This window comes from Microtus pennsylvanicus, chromosome 6 (genome assembly GCF_037038515.1).
Source record: "Microtus pennsylvanicus isolate mMicPen1 chromosome 6, mMicPen1.hap1, whole genome shotgun sequence".
Taxonomy (NCBI): domain Eukaryota; kingdom Metazoa; phylum Chordata; class Mammalia; order Rodentia; family Cricetidae; genus Microtus; species Microtus pennsylvanicus.
The window spans coordinates 81,949,552-81,977,158 of NC_134584.1; the positions used below are offsets into that span (position 1 = coordinate 81,949,552).

Genomic DNA, 27,607 nt, shown 5'->3' on the forward strand with positions numbered 1-27,607 from the left:
AGGTATAGACAGTCTCTGGCTATTCAAATGGAGGATGCTTGGAGAATGAGCCAGGATCATCCCTCCAGCTGGCTATGTAAATGTCAGGAGTTGTACATCCATCTACCACAGACATATTAAAAGGGTAGCATGATCATTCCCTATATATATTTCCTTTCTTGCCTATTTCTTTGTGGAAAAATATCCTAACTTCTGCAGTGTATCAGCAGATATCTTTCAGAGGCACAGACTTGCATGTTCAGCTTTATATTTGGTGCATAGTGAAGCCTAACACATTACTCTCTTTAGCAGCGATGGTAGTTTCATTTGATCTGTCTTGCACTGAACTGAAGAGAAATACCAATGGTCCTCTGCTCTGTCTTTAACACGAGAGCTCAACAACATTCACAAAGAGCATGGGAAGGACATGGAGATACCGGAGACAGAGAGGCCTGGAGACAGTGTATAAATGAGGCAGCACTAACAGATGTGTGAGGGGCAGGTCAGTGCAGGGTGCCACCTTATTAAGTTCAGCTGAAGGGGCTTCTCGATTTCCAAACACATGAATCCGGCAAGCTGTTAGTGAGCAATATTTCTCATCTTAACGCCCTCAACTTTGGTACTGGTTATCCGACCGAAATTTGCATAATCCTAGTACTACTACTAGAATTTACACTTTCTCATTTGCAATCATGTTTTGATACATAAAATCCTTGAAATATTTGACAGTCACAGGTAGAACTGGGAGCTTACTGCCTCTGTGGAAGTTCCAGAAGCACCTACACCCAATTTTAATCCACTTTCCACAATGCTAAGACTGACAATCTGGTTGTAGTCACCATGCAGCCTGTGCCAACTGAACACAGGGTAACTGGGGAAAGCACTGTCAGGACTGGAGGAAGCCAGCTCTAACAGGCTGTGTTCAGTCTCCCTGGTGACTGGAAGCAGGGAGGGTGGGGGCAGCAGGATGAAGATGAGGAGTTATTCTTATTCACTGCCACAAAAGCTGGGAAAAAGATAAACCTCAAGTCACCAAAGGCCATTATTTCCTTAAAGTGTTTTCAAAATAAACACATGATCAATCTTCAGAACAATACATGGCCATGGATGTGTTAATAGAGCCAGAAAAAAGGGTATTTGGGACAACGCTTGAGTACTGTATAATCAAGACCCAGGAGGACTGACATGTTTCCAGTTTCCAGGCCAAAATAAAATAAAAAGAACCCTCCCTCCCCCATACAAAAAACACCCCAGAACCAAAAAAGAACAGTAGGGATGGCGGGGTGAGGGGGTAGGGATAATGGGGTGAGGCATCTGAGTACTCTCTGAAGCAGAGACTATAAGGCATGAGTCTCAAATAAAGAAAAAAAATCCCAAATATACAACTCTAAACATATTATCAATGTTTAATGTTTTGAGGATTCAGTAACAAATCAATTGAAGATCTTTTACTTAAACTAGCTTTATTTCCTCTGAATTTTTCTAAGAGTTAGAAATTTACCATTACACTCACTGCTTTAGAATCGTCAGATTTTACTTCTGAAAAAAGCTAATACTTTTAAAAATTATAATTTTAATGTTAGCACAAAATTTACTTCCTAACATTTTGTTTTAGAAAACTTTCTGCAGCCAAAGATACCTATGTTTGAATTACAGTACTGCAAGGCACATACAGGACTCAACTCCTGTGAAACACACAAGAGATACACTCCCTAAAACAGGATTTTAAAGTCCTTGGACAACTGGAAATACTACAAAGTCAGGTTAAAAACACTGCCCTTACAGGGTCATGCACCTTCTGTAAATTCATTCACCATGTGTGTAATAATCCTTTAAAAGACACTAGTTCTTGAAACCAAGAGTGAAGCTGAGGACAGCATGCGCAGAAGGCCCCAAGTCTGGCAGCTGAAGTTTACACTGTTATTGCCTCCAGAGACTGGTCATCTTTACTGTTTCCAAAGACTTGAATTTAATAATGGGGTAATTCTACCAGAAACAAAGATTTTCATTTTTCTTAAAACAATATATATATTGAAACTCTAGCATCAATTCTTTTATAAAGAATGCTAACTGGATTATTTTCTTTCAGTAAAACCGAAAATCCACCATTTAAATCCTTCTACCAAATCGAATGCAGCTTAATTAGGGACCAGGTATGCTTTTTCCTCTCAACAATTTTGGTCAAGCGTGTCTAACCATAAATGCAAATGGAAGTTTAAGAGGTAGATTTTTTTTTTCCATGATGCATTTTGTATTTCAAGAAAATAAAAACACTGAGTGTGTTTTCTTAAAGTATTTGGGTCTAATGAAAAGAAAAATAAAAGATAGATATGCTATCTGTTACAGCCTGACATTTTAACAGCCATAGTACTGGATGTTTTGTGACCAGATGCATTTTCAATTCTCTCAGGGTCAAAATACGAGTCTGCCAACTGTATTAAATCCTCCTCCACCCCCTCCACCAGTTGGCCCACAGCTCCCTGGTGGATCATTGTCATCAAATCCATTGGGCCGAAATGAACATGAAGCAGATGCAGCTTGTAGGGCCCGGGCTCGAGCATTCAACTCTTGTTCCTAAAATTAAAAGTAATGTTTATGAAATTAAAAGGCTATATACAATGGATGAATACAGCACATATACAAATCTTCTAAAACCATCTTAGTCTTTACCAAGTACCCTTCATTTGAAAATACTGACATCAATCCAGGCATAATGTTGCATGCCTTTAATCCCAGCACTAGGGAAGCAGAGGCAGGTGGATCTCTGAGTTCTAGGCCAGCCTGGTCTACAGAGGGATCCAGGACAGCAAAGGCTACACAGAGAAACCCTGTCTCGAAAAATCAAAAATGATGAAATAAAAACTGACATCATTTTTTTTTTAAAGTAGTTATCACTTAGGCACACAAACCACCTTTGTGAACACAACCACCTTTGGAGGAAACAAGGCAGAGGGCAAATTCCTGTAGTTAGTTGTAGAGTGACAGACCCTGAAAATCACTACCACTATTTATTTCACCTAACAACTAAGGAAGGGGAAGCTCCTGGGAAACCTCCTAATCCAATGGCAGTCTTTAACAGCTATGATGCAGTTTGGAACTGTCTGAGCGCAACACTACTAAAGGCCCGGATTTTCCCTACTGCTCCCTTAGTCTACTTAAGGAGTCAGGCAAATCTCAAGGAACACTGATAAGTAAAATGAAGCTATCTTCTTACAGTGGGACTTAGGACTCTTTCCTACTAGTTTAATAGAGTGCTTACCAGGGAATCAGAGATATCTGCCTATGTGCCAAGTGCATATTAGGTGCTGAATAAATCCTAATACTCTTATTTTAGGACAGTAGTTACTGGGAAGGTGAGCTGGCCTGGAGTATTTCTGGAACCCACATGGCAAAGTGATGATGACTCCCATAAACTGTTCTCATTTCCACATGTGAACAACACACACATTGTGTGTGTGTGTATATATATATATATATATACACACACACGCTCATGCAAAAAAATTGTAAAAAGGTCATTATTCAGTTTTACAAAGAGCAATTGTGAATAGATAGCGGCAGAGTCTTCGGGCAGCGTGTAAAACTGGACCCTAAAAGAAGAGGGAAAAGAAGGGCCACTCACGCTCACATGCCATGTGGCCAGAGGGAATGGGTAAGCCAGAACACAAGGATCTGGACTGCATTCCAAGTAGGAGCAGCTGTGGCCATAAAACACGCTTGCCAGTTCAATGACGGCTAACCTCCTAACACTGATAGTCTGTTTACAAGGGGAGGGTGCAGTGCGCCTTGCACTAGTGTACAGTTTGTGCTGTAGATTCCCCTCTGCTCTTCCTTCTCCCTCTTCGACCTCTAAACACTGTGGTGATCCACAATGTCAAGAGACACAAGGCCAGGGAGATGGACACGTCCTGCTTTTTCACCTGGATATGAAGCCACGAGAATGGGTACAGTCCAGTTCTAAAATTCTAATTATTTTATAAAGTCAATTAATGCTTGCAACACTCTAAAACATTGCCATACCCCTCTAAAATTTATCATGTATCACCCTTTGGATATTTTATAGTTCAGTAAATCTGAAAGCCTCTGAAAAAAATTTTCCATAAAAATCTGTTAATGGCTCATTTATTCCCTTCTAATATTTTATGGGTTCTGTGAACTTAAAACAGAAAACTTTTAAAAAGTTACCTTTAAGCTCACAGAATTATTTGAACTAGCCACTCATTATTTCTATAATTTCATCTGTGAATTAGTGCTGATCCTTTTTTGTTTTAAGGACTGGGTTTCTTTATGTGGCATATGCTGTCTCCAACTCGCAATCTTCCTGCCTGCAGCTCCTTAGTGCTGGATTGCAGGCATATGAAAACCACCACCACTCCTAGCTTCTGCTGGCTCTTTTTGCTGACACAAGTTTGAAAATTTCACAATCAAATAAAGAAAATAGTTTCTTAAAAAATATTCATAGATGAATTTATCTCTCATGAAATGTTAGTCCACAGCTTCTACTTTCTATACATGTTCTATCGGCCTTGGCTCTGTGGCAGACCCTTGAAGAACAGATACCCTTCACATGCTCATTTTAGTTCATCTGATCTATCTGAATGCCAAGAAATGTTCCTTAAAACACTACAGGAAAGAGCCTGCAGGAATTGGCATCAAACTGAGCTGTGGGATGGTGAGGTGATTCGGAGTGTCTGCTCTGCGGGCCTAAGGTCTTAGTTCAACAGACCCCATGAGAGGAAGAAAGAGAACTGGCTCTACAGAGCTGTCCCTGACTTCCATGTGTGCACCACTCCCCACAGTAAATACAGAAAAGTTAGCAGGTGTTTTCCCTGCGGTGGAACTCAGGGACAGGGGAAGCAGGACATTTACATTCCATCAAACTGTTTCTGTATGGCATGATTTTATAATCTTCTCTAATAAACACCCGAGACAGAGCTCTGAGGGCACCCTCCACACTACGTTTACAACAAGCTGAAAGATATAAATCCAGACTTAAGCTTCAGTATCCCTGGAAAATGTGTTTGTGTAAAATCAGAGTAACTTCCTATTATTTATGCTGTCCAGAAATGACACTTGTATTTGCAACTCACCTGTAAATACAGTTTGTTGTCCCTCGTTATGGCGTCCATTAGCTCTTTCTGTAGTGGTGGGTCTCCATTGACCCAGACACCACTGGCTGGATTGTCGCCGCGTAAGCCATTAGCACTGTTCTGCTTTTTGTACAAAAGCACGTAAGCTGTGTCTTTTGGAAATCGACTTGTGATTTTCTGGACTGACTGAAACGAAGTAAATGTCACCCTGCTGTCATTAAATAAAAACCACTCTTGTGACATTTCCTTATTTTCCAAGTCCTGTTCAATGACTGCACTGGAGCTTTCTCCCCCTAGTAAACAACTCTGGGAGGGGGCTAATGCCAGATGTTCAGACTCGGGGCACATCTGGTATGAAGACTCTGTACCTGTGATGTTTCTGGCATAAGAATAGTAATGTCCACTTTCAGAGGACACCCCAGAGTGCACAACAACAGAACTTAATAGGTAGGGCACTAGTGTGGGGCAGAAAGTTTCTTCAGTCGCAGAAGGCTTCAATTTTTTAGCTAGGTTCTCATTAATATCAGTGAAGTCAACATCTACAGACCAACTTTCTGCCAAGGAAGAGAAGGAAGCAGTTCTTCTAACTGGCAACTCCAAAACCAGTGGCAGTGACACATTGTCTAGGATTTTCCTTCTCACATGGTACTTCTGGTCATACGAGAACCTCAGGAGGGTAAGAATAAGGTATTCGGGCTCCTCTGTGATTTGCATAGTTTTTTCAGCATTCTGCAGAGAGGCACAGTTTTCACAATAGTATTGGTTGTCACCAGTCAGAATTTCTGGAGCCAGAAAATAGTTTAGTAAGTCAGTTACCGAAGGTGTGGCTTCACCTCCTGGATTCTGAGGCACATCCTTACTGATGAGAATCTTTGCAGACTCACTAGGGACAGAATTGTTTTCTGCACAGTGAAATTCAACAGGAGGACTGCCTACTACTCTCTCATTCACAATCGAGTCGCAGACGAAAGCAGCTGTAGCCGGGTTATAAACTACTGGCTCTTCCTCTGGGTCAGCCACACTGGTCTGCATTAGGCCATCATCTTGTGCACTGGGTAAGGAAGCTGGATTTTGAAAAGACACGTCTTCCACAGAAGGGGCAGGGCGAAAGGCCAGCGAGAGGTCTGTGAAGGCCTCCAGCTTCTGTGAGGTGCTCCTGCAGTTCAGGCAGCAGACATGGGTCCGCAGCTTCCCTCCAAACATCCTCTCTACTAAAGTCTTCTCCTCACCGGCACTGGTGCCAGGAGACCCCGTGGCTGCAGCTGCCTTACTGGCCACTTCCTGTAAAGAAGTGTCAGAACAGCCTGGACCTTCCGAAGGCTCATGTGGGGACTGCATGCGTAAGATCTTTTCTTCTTCATGGAGCCTGCAGGAGGGTACATCATCACATAGCCAAGTTTAATGCTACTTATATTTTGAGATCTTGATGGCTTATAGAAATATGTTAATTTAATCCAGTAAAAAGCTCAATTTAAAGTTGTTTTCTCCTCTTTTCATCAAGAGTATGAACGGTAGAGTCCAGCAAAGCCTTAGAAGACTACCCGGCACTCTACGTTCACTTTGCTGCCCCTGCACTGCTGTCTTATAGCCCAAGTCCCACTGGAGCCAACTACAATCGCTGCTGCGCTGTCTCACACATCTCTCCATGTGCCTGATGTCTTGGCAGCCTAGCACTAAGAAACCACTGACTGTAGGAAAGAAGGCAGGCTGTGCAGGCTGAGCCCGGCTAACTTTACTAGTCAGTCATACTATAGAGAGGAACAAAGACAGAGAAATGCACTGATATAATATGTTTTATTATTAAGTGGTAAAAATACACTATAACTTATCAAACCCTTAAAATTATAAATTGGCTCTTAAGAGGTTTTGTTCTCAGGGTCTCTTTATAGTCATTAAAAAAACCAAAACCAATACAAACCCTAAGGAACCAGCACCCCAAGTTGGCACTGTTCTGGAAGGTCATGGAACATTTAGGAGGTGTAGCCTTCCTTGCTGGAGTACATTGCCTCAGCTTTGAAGTCTTTCTAGCCTGGCCCTATCTCCTGCGTTCACTCTGCTTCCCAACTGCCAGGCCGACCTTAAATTCCTGCTGCCATACCTTCTCTGCCTCTCTGCAATTGTGAGTCAAAATTACCTTTTCCCTTAAAGTTGATTTTGGCCATGGTATTTTACCAAGTGTTAGAAAAGTAACCAACACACACACACACACACACACACACACACACACACACACGTATATATATATATATGTGCATATATGTTGGTTAAATGTATATATGTATATGCACACACGTGTGGATATATATTTAGTATATAAAAACAGAATATATATAAAACAATATTTAAACACGAATTCATTACATATCAATATGCAGCATTTTTAAATGAATGGCACTCCTTCACATTTTGTAAGCATCTAGCTTCATAGAAGACAGCTGGATATTGGTAGCTGTACTGCAACCTTTCTTACCGATATCTGCTTTTTAAAGAAGAAATAAGTGAAGAAAAGCTGAGTTCCCATAGAAATGTAGTGAAAAAAATGGGAGGACTCAACAGATTTTTTTAGGGTCCCTTATGAATCTTCTACTATCTTTCAACAGGTACTTTAAAGTGAAAGCATCCAAAACAAAAACCAAATTAAAAACAAAACCTTAAAAACACACAGTAACACAAGGTAATTTTAGAGATCAATTCTGAAAAAGTGTGCTTTAAAGCTAAAATCGGCATGAAGTGGCACTAAAGTACTAAGAAGACACAGTTTAAAGGAAGTTTAAAATACTCTGTACCTGTCCAGTAGAAACCTGAGGTACTCAGAGCAGTCTTGCTGCGACCTGGGAGTAAACCACGGAGGTCTGGAAGCCTCAAAAAATATCCGAGGTGCATATGCTTCCCTCTTGAGAGCAGAAAGAAAAATGCAAGACAGTGACTCTTACAGCACACCAGTAACCGAACCTGCAACATGACCCTTCATAAAGAGCTTACAGCTCTACAGACTCCATTTGCACGGAGACACGCCAGGAACGGGTGCAAACTCAGGGGCAGTGAAACTTTTATGTTAAGCAACCTTTAGTCACAAATGAATTCTGCAGAGAACTGACGTCCAAAAAAGCTGAGGGACTAGCTCAGCCAAGTGGACAGCAGGGTGATTACGTAAGGTCTCAGATGTCTCTAACTCAACTCTCTGTCTCTGACACGCATGTGTTTGAGTCCCTAATTTCTTTTGAAAAGCTGAGTGTGAGAATGATACTGATGAGTGCTGTGTGTGTGTGTGTGTGTGTGGGGGGGGTGACGGAGCATTAGGAGCCATCTAAATCTACTTAGTAGTATACCGCTGTAAGTCATACACGTGTGAAATGGGAGCATTTGGAGTAGTTGTTAGAACCTTGATAATCCCCTCCTACCCAGAAGTACAAAGGCAGTCGAAATGGACTCTGGGGCCATCAGGCTCAAATCCCAGATGTTTTCACAAAAAGGAACTGCACAGACACAGGAAATGACCTATGATCTGAATACCTGGAATTCTCTCAATATCTTAAATACTGTGGCATAAAGCAACAGCGCCTTCTCAGTCCAGGAAAATGTTACGTGTTAGGGTTGTTTCACAGCACTTTAAAGGGAGGAAGGTCAAAATCCTAGCTGGGTGCCAACTTCAAGTTAAGCTCATTTTTCTCAGTCAACTGGAGACATATTTTTATCAACATAGATTATAGATCCTCCTAAATGCTGGGATTAAAGGCGTGTGCCACCACTTCCACCATGAAGCTATTCTTTCATTCTTGAGAGCAGGGAAACCTTCTAGGGTTTTCTTTCCTAATAGCTCTGGTTTAATAAGTAAATAACGTATATATATCTGCATAAATACACATACATGTTTATGTATAAAGTAAACATTTAGTTAAATAATTAAATGACTAAATTTCTAGAAAACAATAGGAGAGGTTTTTGTTTTGGTTATGATTTAGTACTGCTTTTGTCGCCCGTCTGATCCTCTTGCCCCACCTCCTGTATACGGAGATTACAAGGGTGTGCCACCACACCTGGCTAAGAGGCAGTCTTCATTTCCTTTGGTCTTGATGTCAATTTGTTAACATATTTCTCCCAGAAAAACAACATATGAGTGTATTACCAATTCTAAAGTCATGATTGTCACTTCTTGACCCTGTTTTTATTTTTCCCATTTAAAAATATTTGATCTGTATTCCTGGCACTTTAAGAGGCAGAGGCAGGAGGATCAGGAATTCAAAGCCAGCCTTGGTTACACAGTTTGAGGCTAGCTTGTGTCTCAAAGCAAATGATCCCTGAGATATTTCTCAGCTTGCATGAGGGACACAAGCATTGCCACGAACTCAATCCTATCAGGTATCATTCCTGCTTTATTCCGGCTCTAACTACCTGTAGTCACTGCCTCAAGCTGATTTCCCAGAATTAATTTGTGGATATAAAAGGTCACCACAGAGCGTTAATGCAAGGACTTACGAGATGAATAATATTTATAAAGACCTGTAATTACAATGAAAGATACATAAAAGAAAATAGAGAAAGGCTGGGCATGGTGACTGGTGCATACCTTTAGAGGCAGAGGCAGGCAGATGAACAAGAGTTCAAGACCAACCTCAAACTACACAGAGAAACCCTGTCTTGAAAAACCAAAGAGAAAAAAGCCTACAAAATTATTTTAATTGTTCATTATTATATCAATATATTTAAGTCTCTGTAAACTAAAAAAAAAAAATCAAGCCACACCAAAAGAAATCTCAACCACATTTACATCTTTTCTTTCCCATTCCTCCCTCTTTTTGAGACAGGGTCTTGCTATATGCATAGCCCAGAGAGGTCCCGAGCTCACTGCAGCCTTTCAAGTGCTGGGAGGACAGGTGTTTGCCACTAAGCCTAGTTTTAAAATTCTTTCCTCATGAAGAAGACTGCTTAGTGACAGGAAATTAGACTTTCTGTATAGTAGATTTTAGAACAATATATCTGCAGGGATGGGAAGCAGAAGATGAGACAAGTGTGCTTGGTATTTAGGCAGGACCCCTGAGGACTGGTAGATGTCTTATCCTGGGTAAGACATGATAATAATTCCAGCAGTTCAAAAGACCCATTATAGTGTGTAGTTTAAAGAACATCATCATGGACTTAATATGCACATATTACAGATACTCACTTGTGTATGAGCCAAAAAGGCAAAAAGATGTTGTAACTTTTTCATTAATGAATTACACCCATTTAGATTTAAAGATAACACTTGTCTTCTGAAACTGAAAAAGAACAAAATATGTTATACATATACACATGCACTTTTTACAAGAAAAGCTAAAAGGAAACTGGTTTGGGAATTATTAGCCTCAGTTACCTGACTTACAGGGTGGCCTTTAGCTAATATTTACATTTAATGTAATACACATGTAATATTGTGAAGGAGGACAATAAATGGATGGACTATATACACAGGGTTTCTCTGTGTAGCCTAAGCTGTCCTACAATTTTCTTTGTAGACCAGGCTGGACCTCCTGAACTCAGAGAGATCCCCCTGCTTCTGCCTCCTGAGTGTTGGGATTAAAGGTGTGCACTGCCTCCTGGCTTTTATTCTTCCTCTCTTCTTCTTTTGTTAAATAAAAGTAAATCTTGAACATAAAAGAAGTATGATGCAAGCCACGTTTGGTGGCATATACCTGTAAACCATCATTCAGTAGGCAAAGGGGAAATATGAGTTGAAGCCAGTCTGGCTACCGAGTGAGTTCCAGGCTAACACTGGAAGAAGGGAGGGAGAGGGTGAGTTTACTCAAACAAATAAAACAAGAGTCTAAAAGAAGAAACACACACACAAAAGGGACAAATTATTCCAAAAATAGTATAGAAATAATTGGTTAAACATCAGAAAAAAAAATCACTTCAAAGTAAAAAGGGATTTTTTTTTGTGGGCCTAAACTCTAGACAATACAAAAATTAAAACAAAAATATGTAATAAAATACTATAAATTTGAATTGCATGACTGGAAGAAAGCAAACACCACAGGATTATCATACAGAATTTATACAAATTGACATGAAGTAAACAAAACATCAACAGAAAGACATACACAGAAAATAATAGCTCATTCATTTCATTCTGCTCTGAGTAAAGGGGAAAATTCCACAAAGGTCAGCAATGTTCACATAGAAACACAAGGACTAACTAACTGTGAGCAGGCTGTGCACATGTAGTGCGTAATCCTCCGAGGCTGATGCGGGAGGATCAGGAGTTTGAGGTCAGGCTGGGCAAGACCCTATCTTTTCTAAAAATAAGAAAACAAAAATGACGTTTGCAAAATTGTGAAAAATTTAAGACCAATTAAATCAAGTGCTGTCAGAGGTTTAAGGTCACAGGTACAATCATATACTGTCCATAAGGTCAAATCTGGCTGGGGAGATGGCCAGTGGGAAAGGTGAAGACCTCAGCTCACATCTGCAGCTCTCATGTGAAAGACGGGCAAGATGCTTCTCTCCCATAACCCAACACTGTGGGCTAAAGACAAGCAGATTCTGGGAGCCTGCTGCCAGTCAGTCCCGCTGCAGCAGGGAGCCCAGGTTCCATGAGTGCCATGAGGTGAAGAAGCAATTAAGGAGACATCTGGACTCCACATGCGTCTGCAGGGTGAACAACCCTCACCTGACCCCTACAGTGTTTAAGGGAGAGTAATTTGGCATGTCGTAGTCAAAGAAAACCTTTATCTGCACATGGTTAGAGAAATGTCCGCTATGAACAAAACTATCTGATGGTCAGCAAAAACGTATAGGTAAGGGGATGTCAGGCTAGCAAGATGGTTCAGTGGGAAGGTACTTTTGCCACACAAGTCTGGAGATCTGAGTTCCAGTCCTGGAACCCATGACTAAAGGGGAAGGAGAAAGTGGACTCCTTCTGGTTTCTCCATGTATGTCACGACATGCATACATGTTCCCATCCCACATTAACAAATACATTTAAAGCAAAAACATATAAATAAAAACTATGTCCTACTCACTCAGAGTAACAGATCTGTATTGCTCTCACATAGAAAAGTTCTTAAGTGCTAAAATTTCAACAAGATTCTCTCAACATGTGTGTGGACACATACTAATCATATGTAACTGTTTTTGTATTAGATAATTATAGAAAAATAATCTGGAGCAATGCACATAGCTGACATTTTTGAGAATGTATGCACTTGGTTTTTATGAGGGTATGTTTTTAAAACCATGAATAAGAATTCATGCATTCCTTAAGAGTTCTTCCTGTTCTGAGATACCACCACAATGCTTTCTAGTTACAGTTGCTTTTGGTCCCTACTTTGCATAGTAGGAGATGGCTGGCAAGGTGACCTCTGGTGGTGAGATGTGGATTCTTCAGTCTTAGATCTAATGCCACCTGTGTCTAAGAGTACACCTTTATTTAAAACAACAACAAAAGTTACCAAATACAAACCAACCAACAACAAAACCTAATGAAACCCTACCGGGTTCTTATAATCAGGGACAAACACAGAAACCTAAAGCTAAGCCCCCTAAGAGCCTGATGCCTCCAGGTGGGTGTTAACATCTCCCATCTTGGAGTCAGCTCAACTCTATTGGCACTAAGAGAAAAATACATTTTTTTTTTTTAAAAAAAGGAAAAGTTGACTATAATGTTGTACCTGCAAGGGCAGTAATTGTTTTTTTTTTTTTTGAGATAGAGCCTCATGTAGTCCAGGTTAGCCTTGAATACACCACATAGATGAGGATCACCAAGAACGTATGTTCCTCGTGCCTGCTAAGATCATATATGTGCAACACCAAGCCTGACTTTATGAGGTGCCAGGGATCAACAGTGGGATTCATGCACCCAAGGCAGGTACTCTAGCTGCATCTGAGCTACTCCTCCAGCACAAGGATGCTACTCAGCTAACAACAAACTGACTTCAGATTTCCTGCTTACAAAAGAAAATTGATTCGAAAGTAAATTCAGGAATGTAAAGGAGCATGCCTCTTTTACACATCTGGTCAGTAACCAACATCATGGCAGGCTCTGCAGGCACGAGGAGCATACATTCTTGGTGATCCTCATCTATGTCAAAAAAAACATTACAGATTTATAATAGTCAAACTTAAGGTCATGTTAGTTAGGTTTTCTAGATAGACTGATATATTTTAGATAGGCATCTTCAAACACTTCAAAGACCTATAGAATATGCATTTAATGTTTTAATAACTTAGAATTCTTTTGGTGTGAGACACATCTGCTCCTGGAAGCACTGATCTACTTCTGAGAGCAGGATGGGTACTAAAGACACTCCATATGGAGTTTGTTTTCTTCTTGCCAAAAACTGGCCCGAGCAATAGACCAAATGGTTTGTAATTAATATTAAGCCTCTGAGTGATTATTTTAAAAGTGGCTGTGGAACTGGGTGGGACAGAAAAACCTCCGTTTACAAACAACCTAAGCTTTCATAATTAATAAAAGGTCTCTGTGGTATTACTTGGGAGCTGGCTATCAGGACAGAGAAAGTCTTTTTACAGGCAATGTCAACATTCATGCCACTTCCATGGGAGGGGTGATTCTTGCCTTCTCAGCATGTATTCATTTCTAGTTAAGTCAGAACACTCACAAGTAAACTTACTCTGTAGCCATAAACAATGCTTGTAAAACACTGTTCATGTAACATGTGTTTCCCAGGTTAATAAGACCAGTTTTCCCAGTTTCAGATTTTCCAGAAAGTCTAGACAAGCAAGACGCGAAAGCATTGGATTGAGAAGTCCAGGCACTTTGATTGAGAATCAACTTAATCTTCTCTTCACTGGGTTTAGGAAAATCCTAGGTCATAATGAAAAAGAAAAAATAAGTTTAAAAGTAAAGTAAAAGCTATGTTTCAAATTAAGAAGCTAATACCATAATAAGGATTTTCCCCACTGACATTTAAGCTTTTTTTGCTCTCACTCATTTTGTATATTATTGACAGCATTCGGTCAGCCCTAAAAAAATTAAATTATATTTCGGGGTGCCAGCTAATTTTGATGGTCAGCTTGACTGAATTAACAACAAGGAGGAGTTAATCAGGTACACTTCTGGGAATGTGCGTGATGGTGTCTCTAGACTGGCTTAACTGAGGGGACAGACTCACCTTGAATGTGGGCTATGCTATCCCAGGGCCCAGGACTAAATAACACAAAAGGAAAAGGAAAAAGCTAGCTGAGTGCTGATATTCACCTTTCTCTGCTTCCTGCTCTTCTCGGGGTGGATGACTCTTGAATTATAGCTGAGAGCTGCTCTTGCTACCATGATCCCTACAGTGATGAAGTAGGCCCTCAGAATGAAAGTCAAAAGAATCCGTCCTCCTTTACGTGGCTTCTTGACACTAAGCTCATCACAAACAGAACAGTAATAGACATGGGAAACAAATGTCTCCTAAAATCTTAAGGAGGTTTATTTATTTATTTATTTGAGACAAAATCTGAATCTGTAGCCCAAGCTTGGCTTGAACTCACAATAATCCTCTTGCCTCAGTATCCCAAGTGTTGAGATCACAGACATGAGATAACATGCTTGTCTTAAAATACTTTAAAGTTAGCCAGGCGGTGGTGGCGCACGCCTTTAATCCCAACACTCGGGAGGCAGAGGCAGGCGGATCTCTGTGAGTTCGAGGCCAGCCTGGTTTACAAGAGCTAGTTCCAGGACAGGAACCAAAAGCTACAGAGAAACCCTGTCTCAAAAATCCAAAAAAAAAAAAAAAAAGAAAAGAAAAGAAAAAAATACTTTAAAGTTGAAGGAACAAGAAATTCAAATCACATGTCAATTTCTTGTATCCAAAGTCTGGTTCACTGCTCACTTAGTAGTACTCAGGACTAACCCTAGAAATGAGGGCCTAGAGTAGGAGTGACAAGTCAGGTTAGCATAAGGACCTCAGACCATGAAAAGTAAAACTCAATCTCATGTTTTGCCACCTAGAAAATCACCACTACAGCCAAGTAGTACTGCACACCTTTAATCCCAGCATTTGGGAGGCAGAGGCAGGCAGATCTCTGAGTTCAAGACCAGACTGGTCTACAGAGAGAGTTCCAGGACAGCCAGGTCTATACAGAAAAACCCCGTTTTGAAAAACAAAAACAAAACAAAACAAAAAATTAAAAAAAAAAATAAAAGGAAAACACTATGACATAGCCTTCTTCTTTAGTAAGAAAGTAAATAATGTAGTAAGCAGAAAATGAAATAGAAATTGAAGTGTAAATGACTTCACACTCAAGTAGAGCAATGGGCAATAAGAACCCTAGAAAATCACTTATGCTTAAATGATTAGCTTTTCTAGACTGAGATTACCATCTAATGCTCACACTACAGAAATCTAACACTTCGACATAGCATTTTAAGACGCCCCTCCCCACCCCTTTCTTTTGTCTGTTGGCAGCTGGTAGAAATATTTTCCTTAGCCTGAGAGCTCCTTTGGAGATGCACTGAAAAACTGAAGAGTGTCAGTCAACAAAATGGCAGCAATGAGGGCAGACAGTAATGACCTATCACGTCCGTGGCTAAACTTCCGTATGTAATCTACTCCTGAGAGAGCAGGGTCATACCAGCACCACAGAGGCCTAATAGCATTTTGTTTGAGACTCAGTCCTTAGTCTGAATTAGCTGGATATAAAAACATTCTTAATTTCCCTTACACATATGGGTAGTAAGGCAATGTGGTCTGTATATTGTATTTCCAACATTAATATCACAATTAGAATTGGTATTTAGTAACTTCTGATTAAGCCTGACTGAATTAAGTTTTTCAATTCTTTGACGATACTCTGATTTTCTAGTCAACCATTTTGCAATACAGACAGAAGCAACACTTTCTTGAACCTGCCATTTATTGAATTTGAAAAACAAGGTAAACAAATATAGACATTCACAAAGTCTACAACACAAAAGAAAACCAAAATAGAGAGGGAGCCAGTCAAGTATTTCCTTGATTCCAAGATCGATTTAACTGTTCAACATTTCTGATACTGAGATGCAAAACTGATGTCTGTACACATTCAATGTAACAGACTGTCACTAGCCAGTTCCTTTAACAGCTTTATAAATTTAAAGGAACATATTTTACTTGATGGCACCACAGAGCTAAGAAATGTGCCTACTGATTTAGAATGGTGGTGTCAAAAAAGAACAGAGAATGAAATCTTTTTTTTTTCTAATTCATTTTTTTTTTCATTTTACATACTAGCTCTAGTTCCTAGTTTCCACTCCTTCCTCCCCTCCCACCCTCCACCTTTCCCCATCCCACCCCCATCCACTCCCTTAGGGAGTCAACCATGTCTGGTATACCAAGTTAAGGCAGGACCAAGCCTCTCTGCCCTGTATCAAGGCTGAGCAAGTGAAATCACCACCTTAAAAGCAGCTCATTATATAAAATAATACATTTGCCAGACTGGTCCGTTACAGTGTGTGCAGCTCACAGGACTGGTACACAGCCATCATACCTTTACTGCCTCCAGAATAGGTTCGTAGAGATCTGGAAATCCGGAGTAGTGATACATCATACAGTGCACCAACTCCGTTACCTGCACTAAGAAGGCTGTGCTAGAAGGCAGGCCATCACTTCTGAAGGAGTGAACCAAGTTCACTACATGAGGAACAATCTGAAGAGAAAAGAGAAGCATTCTGTTCACACAAGTTGACAGCACATCCCCAGCATACAGGCAGAACGCAATTGTTATATGATTAGCATATACTTTTCTGTATGTTTAGTCATGTTTTTCTTAATGAAGTCACATAATTGTAATCATGTTAAAAATGTATTATTTATATGTATACGTGTCTGGAATCACTGTCTCCCACATGTGTATAGGTGCCTATAGAGAACAGAGGATGGGTAGAATTCTCCTGTAGCTGGAGTTACAGGTGGCTGTCAGCTACTCGGCTCCTCTGGCGAGCACTGTTAACTGCTGAACCATTTTTCCAGCTCCTGTAATCTCATTTAATACTCTTCTCCCTCCGCTCAGCATAAAGTGTATGTCACCAAAGCCCAACAACCTATGGAACCTCCACGGTGGAACTCACTGTCAAATTGTCCTGACTTCCACACATACATTATAACACAGACATATAGACACAAACATACACATATCATAAATAAAATAATAATAAAAGGGCCTGTGAGTTGCCTTTGTAGGTTAAGGTGTTTACTAACAAGCCTGAGGACCAGAGTTCAGTCCCCAGAACCCATATGGTAGAAAAAGAGAACCAACCTCCATAAATTGTCTTTTGACCTCTGTAACGTGTGTCATGGTATGTATACAATCCACCTAAAATACCAACTAGGTGTAATATAGAAGCTTCAGTCATTGTTGCATTTAAAAATGCCATCAGTTGAAAAATGCTATGGTTATTCTATTGACTAGATAGTTTTTTTAAAAACTGTTTTGGGGTACTAAGGCTCAAGCCTCACCTTCTTATGCCAGGCAAGTGCTCTACTATCTGAGTAACAACCACAACCCAACCAGATTATTTAACAGAACATTAAAAATCCCAACCTGGAATCAGTGAAAGAGCTCCATCTAGTGTAAGTTTGAGTTTAAAATTTTCAGTTGAAAAAATTATATATTTTGCATAGCAATGTGAACTCCAAGAAAGTCTCTGAAATAACTTACATATGTAACTAAAATTGTGGTCAGATATCAGGATTATATTGTTTGATAAGCACATGAATGATACCTTAGATTAAACAAAATCCTTATTTACAAACAGCTGCTCCAAAAATAAAGCCAATCAAAAACATCTACTATTTTTAAGAAACTGGAAATAAAAATTGGAAAAATTTAAATGCTCATTATTTATAAAAATCTTGAAAATATTTAATATTGATAACCAGTACAATAATGATCTTTCATTTAAAATCAGTCTAAAAGCCAACTCATACAAAGATTTAAGACATTATAATCAAAAAGAAACATTTTATTTTACAGAAATGACTATTATTATGATAGAACGCTTTTCAATTTTTAATTACTAATAATTATTAAGTATAATTATTAAACTAATTATTAATCACAATCTGATATTACATATGTATAACTTTTGAAACCTTAGTGTCTCAGGTTCCGTATGCAGAACATCTTCGCAGCCCCAAATCAGTACTAAGAACAGCTGGTGCTGGCCCAGTCAGCAGTCAGATTCTTCAGTCAACAGTACTATCTGCCCTGCACTGTCTGGATTTATTCTGTTAAACGCATTAAATCATAGGGTAGCTTTTATGCCACCTTCTTTAAACTCAATTCTATTACAGTTACTGATAAGGTCAAACTAGTTTTAAATTTATGATTTTAAAATTTAACTTTTTATTAACTGAAATTGTTCTTAAGGCAATTCAAACATATATAAACATTCTAATTATTCTCATTCCACACCCTCTCTCTTCCTAAAAAAGTTTTATTTTATGTATTTGGGTGTTTTTCCTGCATGTACGCTCATGTACCACATGAATCCCTGGCCTGGTGCCCAGAGGGTGTCAGATGCCCTGGAACTGGAGTTATAGATAGTTTTAAGTCCTATGTGGGTACTGGGAATTAAACCTAGGTCCACTGGAAGAATAACCAAGTTCTTAACTGCTGAGCCACCTTTCTTCTAGCCCTTCCACACCTTAGGCTTATGATTTTGTGCTGAGCTCTGATTACAACTTTCCTTGGGTACAGTGGCTGCATACAGCTTGAACATGCCTGCTACCAGCTTCTACTGAGTTTGTTCTTTTTCTGTCATGTTTACATCTCCTGCCTCCTTCCTCCCCCACACCCCCATGATGTAACCTAGGGACTCCTGCATCTTTTTGTTTGTTTGTTTGTTTTTGTTTTTTATTGATATTTATTGAGCTCTACATTTTTCTCTGCTCCCTTCCCTGCCTCTCCCTTTCCCCCCTTCAATCCTCCCCCAAGGTCCCCATGTTCCCAATTTATTCAGGAAATCTTGTCTTTTTCTATTTCCTATGTAGATTAAATCTTCGTAAGTCTCTCTTAGTGTCCTCATTGTTGTCTAAGTTCTCTGGAATTGTGGTTTGTAGGCTGGCTTTCTTTGCTTTATGTTTAAAAACCACCTATGAGTGAGTACATGTGATAATTGTCTTTCTGTGTCTGGATTACCTCACTCAAAATAATGTTTTCTGGCTCCATCCATGTTCCTGCAAAATTCAAGCTGTCGTTATTTTTTCTGCTGTGTAGTACTCCATTGTGTAAATGTACCACATTTTCCTTATCTATTCTTTGATCAAGGGACATTTAGGTTGCTTGCAGGTTCTGGCTATGACAAACAAAGCTGCTATGAACATAGTTGAGCACAATGTCCTTGTGGTACGATTGAGCATCCTTTGGATATATACCCAAAAGTGGTATTACTGGGTCTTGAGGAAGATTGTTTCCCAATTTTATGAGAAATCGCCACACTAACATCCAAAGGAGCTGTACCAGCTTGCATTCCCACCAGCTATGCAAAAGTGTTCCCTTTTCCCCACAACCTCTCCAGCATAAGTTGTCATCAGTGTTTTTGATCTTGGCCATTCTTACAGGTGTAAGATGGAATCTCAGAGTTGTTTCGATTTGCATTTCTCTGATGACTAAGGATGCTGAACATTTCCTAGGGACTCCTGCATCTTAAAGGAGTGCTCTATCACTGAGAATATCCCCAGCCCTATCTCTGCATTTCTAAACACAACTCAGTGATAAGTCTGTAAAAATCTGTTACTTTCTTGCTAGATTAGTCTAAAATCCAAAATTACTTTAAAGTATTTCTTTACAAGTGAAGAGAGAAAGATGAAAGCTAAGAATTAAAAAAAAATGAATTTCATAGTTTCAATTCTTCCAAAGCTCTTCTAGTGCAGATTTGGTCTTTAAAACCAGGTTACAGTTTTGTGTCCTATGACCTCCTAAATGGTCACTCGTCACCTGCGTGGAAATAAGACAGTCTTTCACACCAACACAGACTGCCACATAAGCAGGCTGCTGCCTTCTCTTTCATTTTATGTAGATGAATTTTTTTGCCTGCATGTATGTACATATGTGTACATACCCTGGAGGTCAGATTTCCTGGAATAGGGGTTCTAGGTGTTTGTGAGTCATTATGTGGGTGCTGGGAACTCAACCTGGGTTGTTCAACAAGTGTTCTTAACCACTTAGCCATCTCTCTAGCCCCCCTAAAGTTAGAGTTTTTTTGAACATGTCAATTTGAACGCCTTTAAAAATTACTGTAAGACTCATTAAACACAATTGCTACTTGAGGAATACATATGACATGTTTAATTACTAACTACATTTTTTTGTTTCTCCATTTTAACTATGCATCACAGATCGGTTTAAAATGAATTTTTCTTTTTATAGAAAGTATACGGAAAGCAGCTTAGCCTCTAACGATACACATCAGAACTTCTTGGTTTACGCTTGGATTTCTAAACACAAGATGTAATGCATGACTGATGATGCTCATCCCAGGCTACCGCTCACACTCCCCCACGCGCAAACCCTTCACTGAATCATGTGGAGTCACTGCTGATTTAACTACCACACACTTCACTACTAGATCGCCAAGATGTTTGTAGTTGAACTTTGTAGAGTACTTACACAGTATTAAGTTTCGATTTTCAGGCTTTACTAAGTCAGATCAAAAATTTTCAATTTCAAATCTAGATATTTCTTAAATAGGATTTAAAACTAGTTTAATTCAAAAGCTAAAATTTCAAAGTAAAAATTTGTTATTTTAACTCACTTTTTTCAGAAATGGGAGAGAAAAAAATACAAAAGGTAAGGAAGTACTTTTTTTTTTTTAAACAAATTGCAAGGAAAAGAATAGGGCCGAGTGGTGGTAGCATACAACCTGTAATTCCTAGCACTAGGGAGGCAGAGGCAGATGGATCTCTGTGAGTTTGAACTAGGACAGCCAAGGTTGTTAAACAGAGAAACTGTGTCTCAAAACAACAGCAATAAAAAAAATAGGTTTATAGCAGGGCCTAAGTGATCACCTAGAGATTAAGGAATGGCGTCAATGTAGAAGGCAATGTGCAATAGTTCATTTCCCAGAACTTCGAAAAGAACCCTTTTCTCGGAGGGCCTGCACATGCAGACAGCGACAGATGTTTTCTCTGCTGAAGCATTTTGTTTATATGCCTACTAAAGTAGCTCAAAATTGAGATTCATCTGATAAACTAAGAGTCTTATGGTTTCACCATCAATTTCACTACAAGGAGAACAGAAACTACAGAAAGTACTCATCCAGAATATCAAATGAAATGACTTATTGCCACGGTTTCCTTAAAACAAAGCTTGTGGGTTTCCCCCAAAGGAAGAGGCCCTGTGCAGCCTGTGTGAGCCGGCGGTACTGCGGTTCCTTAGCTGAGCACAGCCAGGAGGAATGAAGTCTGCATTTCTGCATCACTTCTCTGACTTGCCAGGGTGCATTAGGGTCCCTAAGGTGGTGCATGCTGCTGCTGAGTTTCTACTCTTGTAAAACATGAGCAGGCCTTGGAGAATGCAGATAACCACCTGAAAGTCTCCTGAAGCGGACAGATCCCCAAAACATGTTGTCACTCCCCGTCTGCAGTAACTGACAGCTGCAATCAGATCAAAGCCAGCAAGCAGCTGCTTCCGGGTGGCAGGCACAATTGTGACTACTGTTAAAGATGGCGTTAGTGGACGGAGGACTCAACTCTTTTCGTGCTTTCCAGTGCCAACACCAGCACTGATGCCACACCGATCCTGCACTGTTGATGTGTAAAGGCCCCTGCATCGATAGCTCCCTGTGCAGCAGCAACTTCCAGTTGTGGGTGATGGCTCTGAGTGGGCCAGTTTTGGTGAAGCACAAAACTTTGTGAAAATATACTCTTTGCCAGAATATTCTACAAACTCAATTTGTTAAAAATTTATAGTTACATGAAATACTATAAAGCTAACCTATAGTCTTTCCATTATAATGTGAGTTTGACAAGTATTTAGAGAGCTTGTATCATACTTACCAAATGGAATGCCTCTGGAGAATGCTGAAAACTAAGCAGCATATGAGAGAGAACCGCAAGAGCACCAGGTCTCACAAGAGGAAACCAAAGTCGATTAAAAACCTGCAGAATGAGAGAGTATTCTCAGAGTTCACAGGAAAAGCACTAGCCTTCCCTCGCTGACAGTCATGTATGTGAGTCTCCCTCTTCCTTTAAAGCCCTATCCTAACACATTATTAGACCTTGTGGGAGAGAAAGGAAGTATAATAGGACTGAAGTCAAAGAGAATGTAACGAGCTAAACAATTCTCAAAACTCCCCCATTAAGTGGAAATATGTCCAGATATGTCAATAAGCATATTTACTATGGAGTCACTATTCATTCAGCTTACTCCATCAATAGTACTGAATAGCTATGATTGTTTGGCACTGTTCCAGGTACTGTAGGTCATATATGAGTTATAGTTAGAGGAAATTTACTAGATAACAAAAAGTAATAAGCATAGATACATGCTAAAAATATGAAGTAGAACACAGTGACCAGGAAACATTGGGTAGCAAAGGAGCTTGTCATTTTATAGAGGTTAAAAATGCCCCAGGAAAAAGGCAACATCTGAGTGGAAACTGAAGGGGCATCAGCTTCAGACACTTAGGACAAGAACATTTATAAACAAGGGCAGACAGTACTGCAAAGGCCCTGGGTTCTCCAGACTGGTGTGTCAAACCACAGAGGATAATGTCACTGGAAGTGAGAAATGGGATAAGAAAGGACAGCAAATGGAGCTCTTGTGCAACATTTATAAGGAACCAAAAGCAGGAGCAAAGAAGTTACTGAAATCAGTGCTACAAGAGATGATGGCAACTTTGGACCAAGGTATAACAGTGATGTAATTGGCTAAAACTGGTAGTAGGATTCTGGGTTATTATTTAAAGGCAGTTAGAATTTGTAGGACAGTGGTTGAGTCAGTCAATAAAGAGAGGTAACGGTTGCATCAAAGACTAGGGCCTAAGGGAGGGGGAGCTATTTGAGATAGCTATCTATGAAGAGGCAGAGGACCAGTTTGGGAGGAAAAAAATCAGAAGACTGTGGATAAGGTGAGTTTAATATTTCTGAGTATAGATAGATAGGCTACTCACTTCTTGAGTTAGTTAACACCCATGTCTTTGGAATATAGTTTAGCTTTCTCTTGCTGCAATAAAAACCTTTTTGGGGGAAAAAAAACAACCTCACTTCAAAACACCCCCTCCCCGAAAAAAGAGAAAAGAAGAAAATAAAGAGAAAGATCTGAGTGTAGATAACCAAATAAATGTGTGGTGGTTTGAATGAGAATGGCCCCAAAGGCTTAGTCACCAGGGAGTGAACTGCTTGAGAAGGATTAGGAAAATTAAGAAGTGTGGTCTTGCTGGAGGAAGAATGTTACTGGGGGTGGGCGCTGAGGTTTCAAAGCCCATGCCAGGTCCAGTGTTGCCAGGCCCAGTGTTTTTCCCTTTCTCCTTCTCTCTCTCTGCCTGCAGATCAGGATATTAAGCTCTCAGCTACTGCTCCAGAGCCATGCTTGTTTGCTTCCCACCTTGATGACCATGAACTAACCCTCTGAAACTATAAGCAAGCCAAGTGCTTTCATTTATACGAGTTTTTCTTGGTCATGGTGTCTCTTCATAGCAACAGAACAGTAGCTAAGACAAAATGGATATGGAATTCAAGGGCAAACAATGAAATGAAATATAAATCTGTCAGTCATAAAGTTGGACACTTTATTTAAAGCCATAGAGCACCCATGATTACTGCATGGTGCAGAACACTTAAGCATGAATTAAGAGAGAAAGTGGGCCAAAGAAAGTTAGGAGACTGATACCCCAGCAAAAGACAAGAGACAAAGAGCACAGTGTCCTGGGAATTAAGTAAAGAAAGTGTTTTAATGAGGGAGTGTTTTGGGTCAGGATGTGGATCGGATGGAAGTTGCTTAACTTTGATCCCTAGCACCGTGGAAAAACCAAAACCCCAAACAAAAAATGTGGTGATCAATTGTGTCTTGGGTTTAGCAAAACATGAAGTAGAATCTCAGAAGGCAGTTAGGTAGAGCACAGTGCTAGAAGTTTGATGATTTGGACTTAAGAGTTCATGGGAGCTGAGCATAGTGCTAAATTCCTATAACCTTTCTGTGTGTGTGGCTACGGCAGGAGGATTTTGAGTTGGATGTCAGTCTGACCTCTGTCGTGAGACAGTCTCAGAGAAGCAGAAGATAAAAACACCACCAAAATCATTAACAACAACAAACAACAACCCGGAAAAGCAAACAAAAAAGGGCTAGTAGGTGGATTGTTTCACATTAAAAGTTCGAACAGAGCAAACTAATTTCAACTGACTATTCCCTACATGGCAATGGCTTTTGCCCCCTAAAACCTATTTAAAACAAACCCAAACTAGGAACACGCTCGGAAGTCTATGCATTCCGATGGGCTGATCCGCTTCGACTTACCAGTTCTATTTTCAGCAAAGTAACGTCTATTAAAATAGTAAACTTCTGAACAGCTGCCAGTCCTTTCAGGAGAGCAATTACCCAGGTATCCACATGCTGAGCCAACGGCCAAGATAGCCAGTCAATCATTCTAAAAAGTGAAGGAAGACATAATTATCAGTACTTCAAATATTTTCAACATCATTCAGGAATAGCAAGAGTTACAACTGATACCCATTCACTTTGTAATTCAAACTGTGGCCTGTCTTCAAGCACTTTCCAGTCTTGTAAGCTGACAGTTTCTTTATTCAATGTATTCCCATGAAAGACTTTATTATAAATGACTATTTCTCATAACTGTCAAGTTTCAAATGGACACTATATAGGAATATATATATATATCACTCATTCAATAGTAACTGTTATAAGGAGTTTAAAATTAGACATCTGAACTAAGATGCATGAATATCAACTAAGACTTTGCTTCTTGCTAAGTAGTGTAATGTGAAACATACCATTAAAGCGCCTACATTCTGAATCATGGTGCAAGTGTCTCTACCTCTTTCAAAATTCTACACACAATGACAACAAGGAGAACCGCTAATCATAAAAAACACTGTGTAAATATTCTAATGACCTGATTTTCTATTATTGCGTATTTCCTTATATCAAGTCAGTTCAACAGGAAAAAGATGAAGTAATGCGGCCTTTTGTCTAAAGCTAGATATACAGCACACTAAAGACTAGTTCAACTCTTTGGAAAGTAGCCAGGCTATGTAATTGACAGAACTGATGAAGTAATCTATTTAGATGGATTAGGTACTAATAAAGAGTGAAAAAAAACTTTACAGGTTTCTAGAGTCAAAATAACTGGTTTAAAAATCTCAATTTGCAATTTATTAGTTGACAGAATCTAAACACCTTATTTTCTCTTCCTTAGTTTCTTATCTCTAGGTTATAAATATGCTTATTTACAGGGCTGTTCTGAAGATTAAATGAATGAATAACACTGGAAACACTCATCATGAATGTAACCCTCCACCAATTATTAACCCAGGGAGCAATTATCATCTTTTTAAAAAGTTTATTTATTATTGCTGGTGAGTGTGGTATCATATATATGTCTATGCATGCCTTGACAGACACAAGGAGGACAAAGCATGGGTTCTGAGGAATGAACTGAGGTTGTCAGACTTGCGCAGCAAGTATATTCATCCCACTGAGTCATCCTGTTTGTCCAGCAATAAACACCTTGATTGTACAAAATTTCAGTCACAAATACTGAGGATATAGGCTGTGATCAAAGAACACTACCATGTTAAAAGCACTGACATGGGCATTATATAACTATCTTAAGACTGGAATATCATCATCAGTCTTTCTCTTTTGGCTTTCAAGACAGGGTCTCACTCTGTTGCCCTGGCTGGTCTTAAACTTGTGGAAATTCTCTTGTCTCAGGGTCCAAGTGAAGGGTTTATAGTAGCGCACAACAATGTTGTTTTGTTTTTCAGATGTAAATGTTCTAAAAAGTATGATGTGTGGATCCCAAATATAAGACATACTAACTGCCTGTTACATGGGAGCCCTCTATTCCTTACATACATTTTCCTTTTCTTCTTTTTCTGGCTGCTCACAACAATAACTGCCACAAGTCATTGAAGTAGTTGCTAACAGCTACTCTATCATCTACCTATTGCAGGGTTGTTTTTTACAAAAATCTGTAGTCATTATACAAAGAATAAGAAAGAGGCATATGTGCATTTCTTTCAAGTATATACAGGCTCGGGGAGAGTACATGGTTGGGCTGGCAGTGTGCTTGTTGGTTGACCATGCACAAAGCCTCGGGTTTGATCATCAGCGCTTCATAGTGGCACGTGTCTATAAATCCCAGCACCTGAGGAGAATCAGAAACTCAAGCTTATCTTTAGTCATGACTATCAATTCACGGAGGGATGGGGTGCAGTAAAACCAAGTAGGGTGTGGTGGCACACACCTTTAATTCTAGCACTTGGGAGGTAGAGGCAAGCAGAGCTCTGTATGTTAGAGATCAGAAAACGGTACATAACAAGACTCATCTTTAAAAAAAAAGCAAAATAAAAAGTAAGACTTATAGGAGTCTACTCTTGCTGGGAACAAGTCATAGCGGTCAAGCACTTGCCTAGTATGTGCAAGACCTTGGTTTTTATCTACAGTATTGCAGCCCTCACTCCCAAATGTATAATAACAACATATCTCCAGCATTGTTTATGACATGGCAAAATTGCAAAAGCCATAAATGGCCACCCACAAGGTAAAAAATAAAATCAATATAAATACAATAAATAATAAATATAAATACACTGTAGTACTGACAATGTAGAATATTGTGGAAGAATTTTAGTACTGAAGAAGTTCTGCACAAAGCTATCCACAGCAATCCAAAATGGAAAGCTATGAGCAGGGCATGGTGGCTCATCTGTAATCTCAGCACTTAAGAGCCTAAGGCAGAAAGACTGCCATAGAGTTTGAGGACAGCCTGGACCATACAGTGAGCAAGCCTGGGCTAGACCAGGGTCTCAACCTGTTCCCCTCACCCCCCAAATAAAATATCTGAGATATTGTTAAATAATGCCAGTAAGTTAAAAACGACGAGTCATTTTTGTGTAAGTGGAATTATGCACATGAAAATAAGGTAGGGTGCGCACCTGTCTTTGGCTCTGTGGATGGCGGCACTGTCAGTGCAGAACATGTGCACAGGAGACCAGAACCCTCATCTCAGTCTAAGGAGAGGATTGACTGGAAGGAGAAGGAGTAATATCCACTTGATAGTAGCTCTTTATTATTGTTAATCACTTATTTAATCGGCCTTTTCCTGGAGTCCTCTTCTAGTTTCTCATCTTATAATCATCTTCACTGCCTCTTTCTCAGGCTCCTGCTGAAATCATGACGAAGGCCCTTCTAACTGGATGAGTGCTCTGACGAAGATACTAAATGTGAGTGCTCCTGCACCTCCCACCATGCAAGAACAAGTGGAAGGATCCATGGTCTTGATCTCAGAATTTCCACCCATCAGGACTGCAAGAAGTATATTTCTGTTGTTTATAAATTACCCAGTCTGAGGTATTTTTTTTAATAGTAGTCTAAACAGATTAAGACAG

At 39.7% G+C, this 27,607-nt stretch overlaps 1 protein-coding gene across 1 annotated transcript in view; it reads right to left on the minus strand.

Annotated features, from left to right (window-relative positions):
* Nucleotides 1-1,423: 1,423 nt before the first annotated feature.
* The window catches only part of Usp38 (ubiquitin specific peptidase 38), a 31,270-nt gene continuing 5,086 nt past the window's right edge, over nucleotides 1,424-27,607 (minus strand). Inside the window, exons 3-10 of the mRNA XM_075976556.1 lie at nucleotides 24,492-24,621; nucleotides 22,034-22,135; nucleotides 16,524-16,682; nucleotides 13,682-13,875; nucleotides 10,234-10,327; nucleotides 7,856-7,962; nucleotides 5,070-6,435; nucleotides 1,424-2,553 (exon numbers count right to left, since the gene is read on the minus strand). Of these exons, the coding sequence (XP_075832671.1) occupies nucleotides 2,392-2,553; nucleotides 5,070-6,435; nucleotides 7,856-7,962; nucleotides 10,234-10,327; nucleotides 13,682-13,875; nucleotides 16,524-16,682; nucleotides 22,034-22,135; nucleotides 24,492-24,621 (2,314 nt within the window). The 3' untranslated portion in view covers nucleotides 1,424-2,391. The remainder of the gene's footprint in view (nucleotides 2,554-5,069; nucleotides 6,436-7,855; nucleotides 7,963-10,233; nucleotides 10,328-13,681; nucleotides 13,876-16,523; nucleotides 16,683-22,033; nucleotides 22,136-24,491; nucleotides 24,622-27,607) is intronic.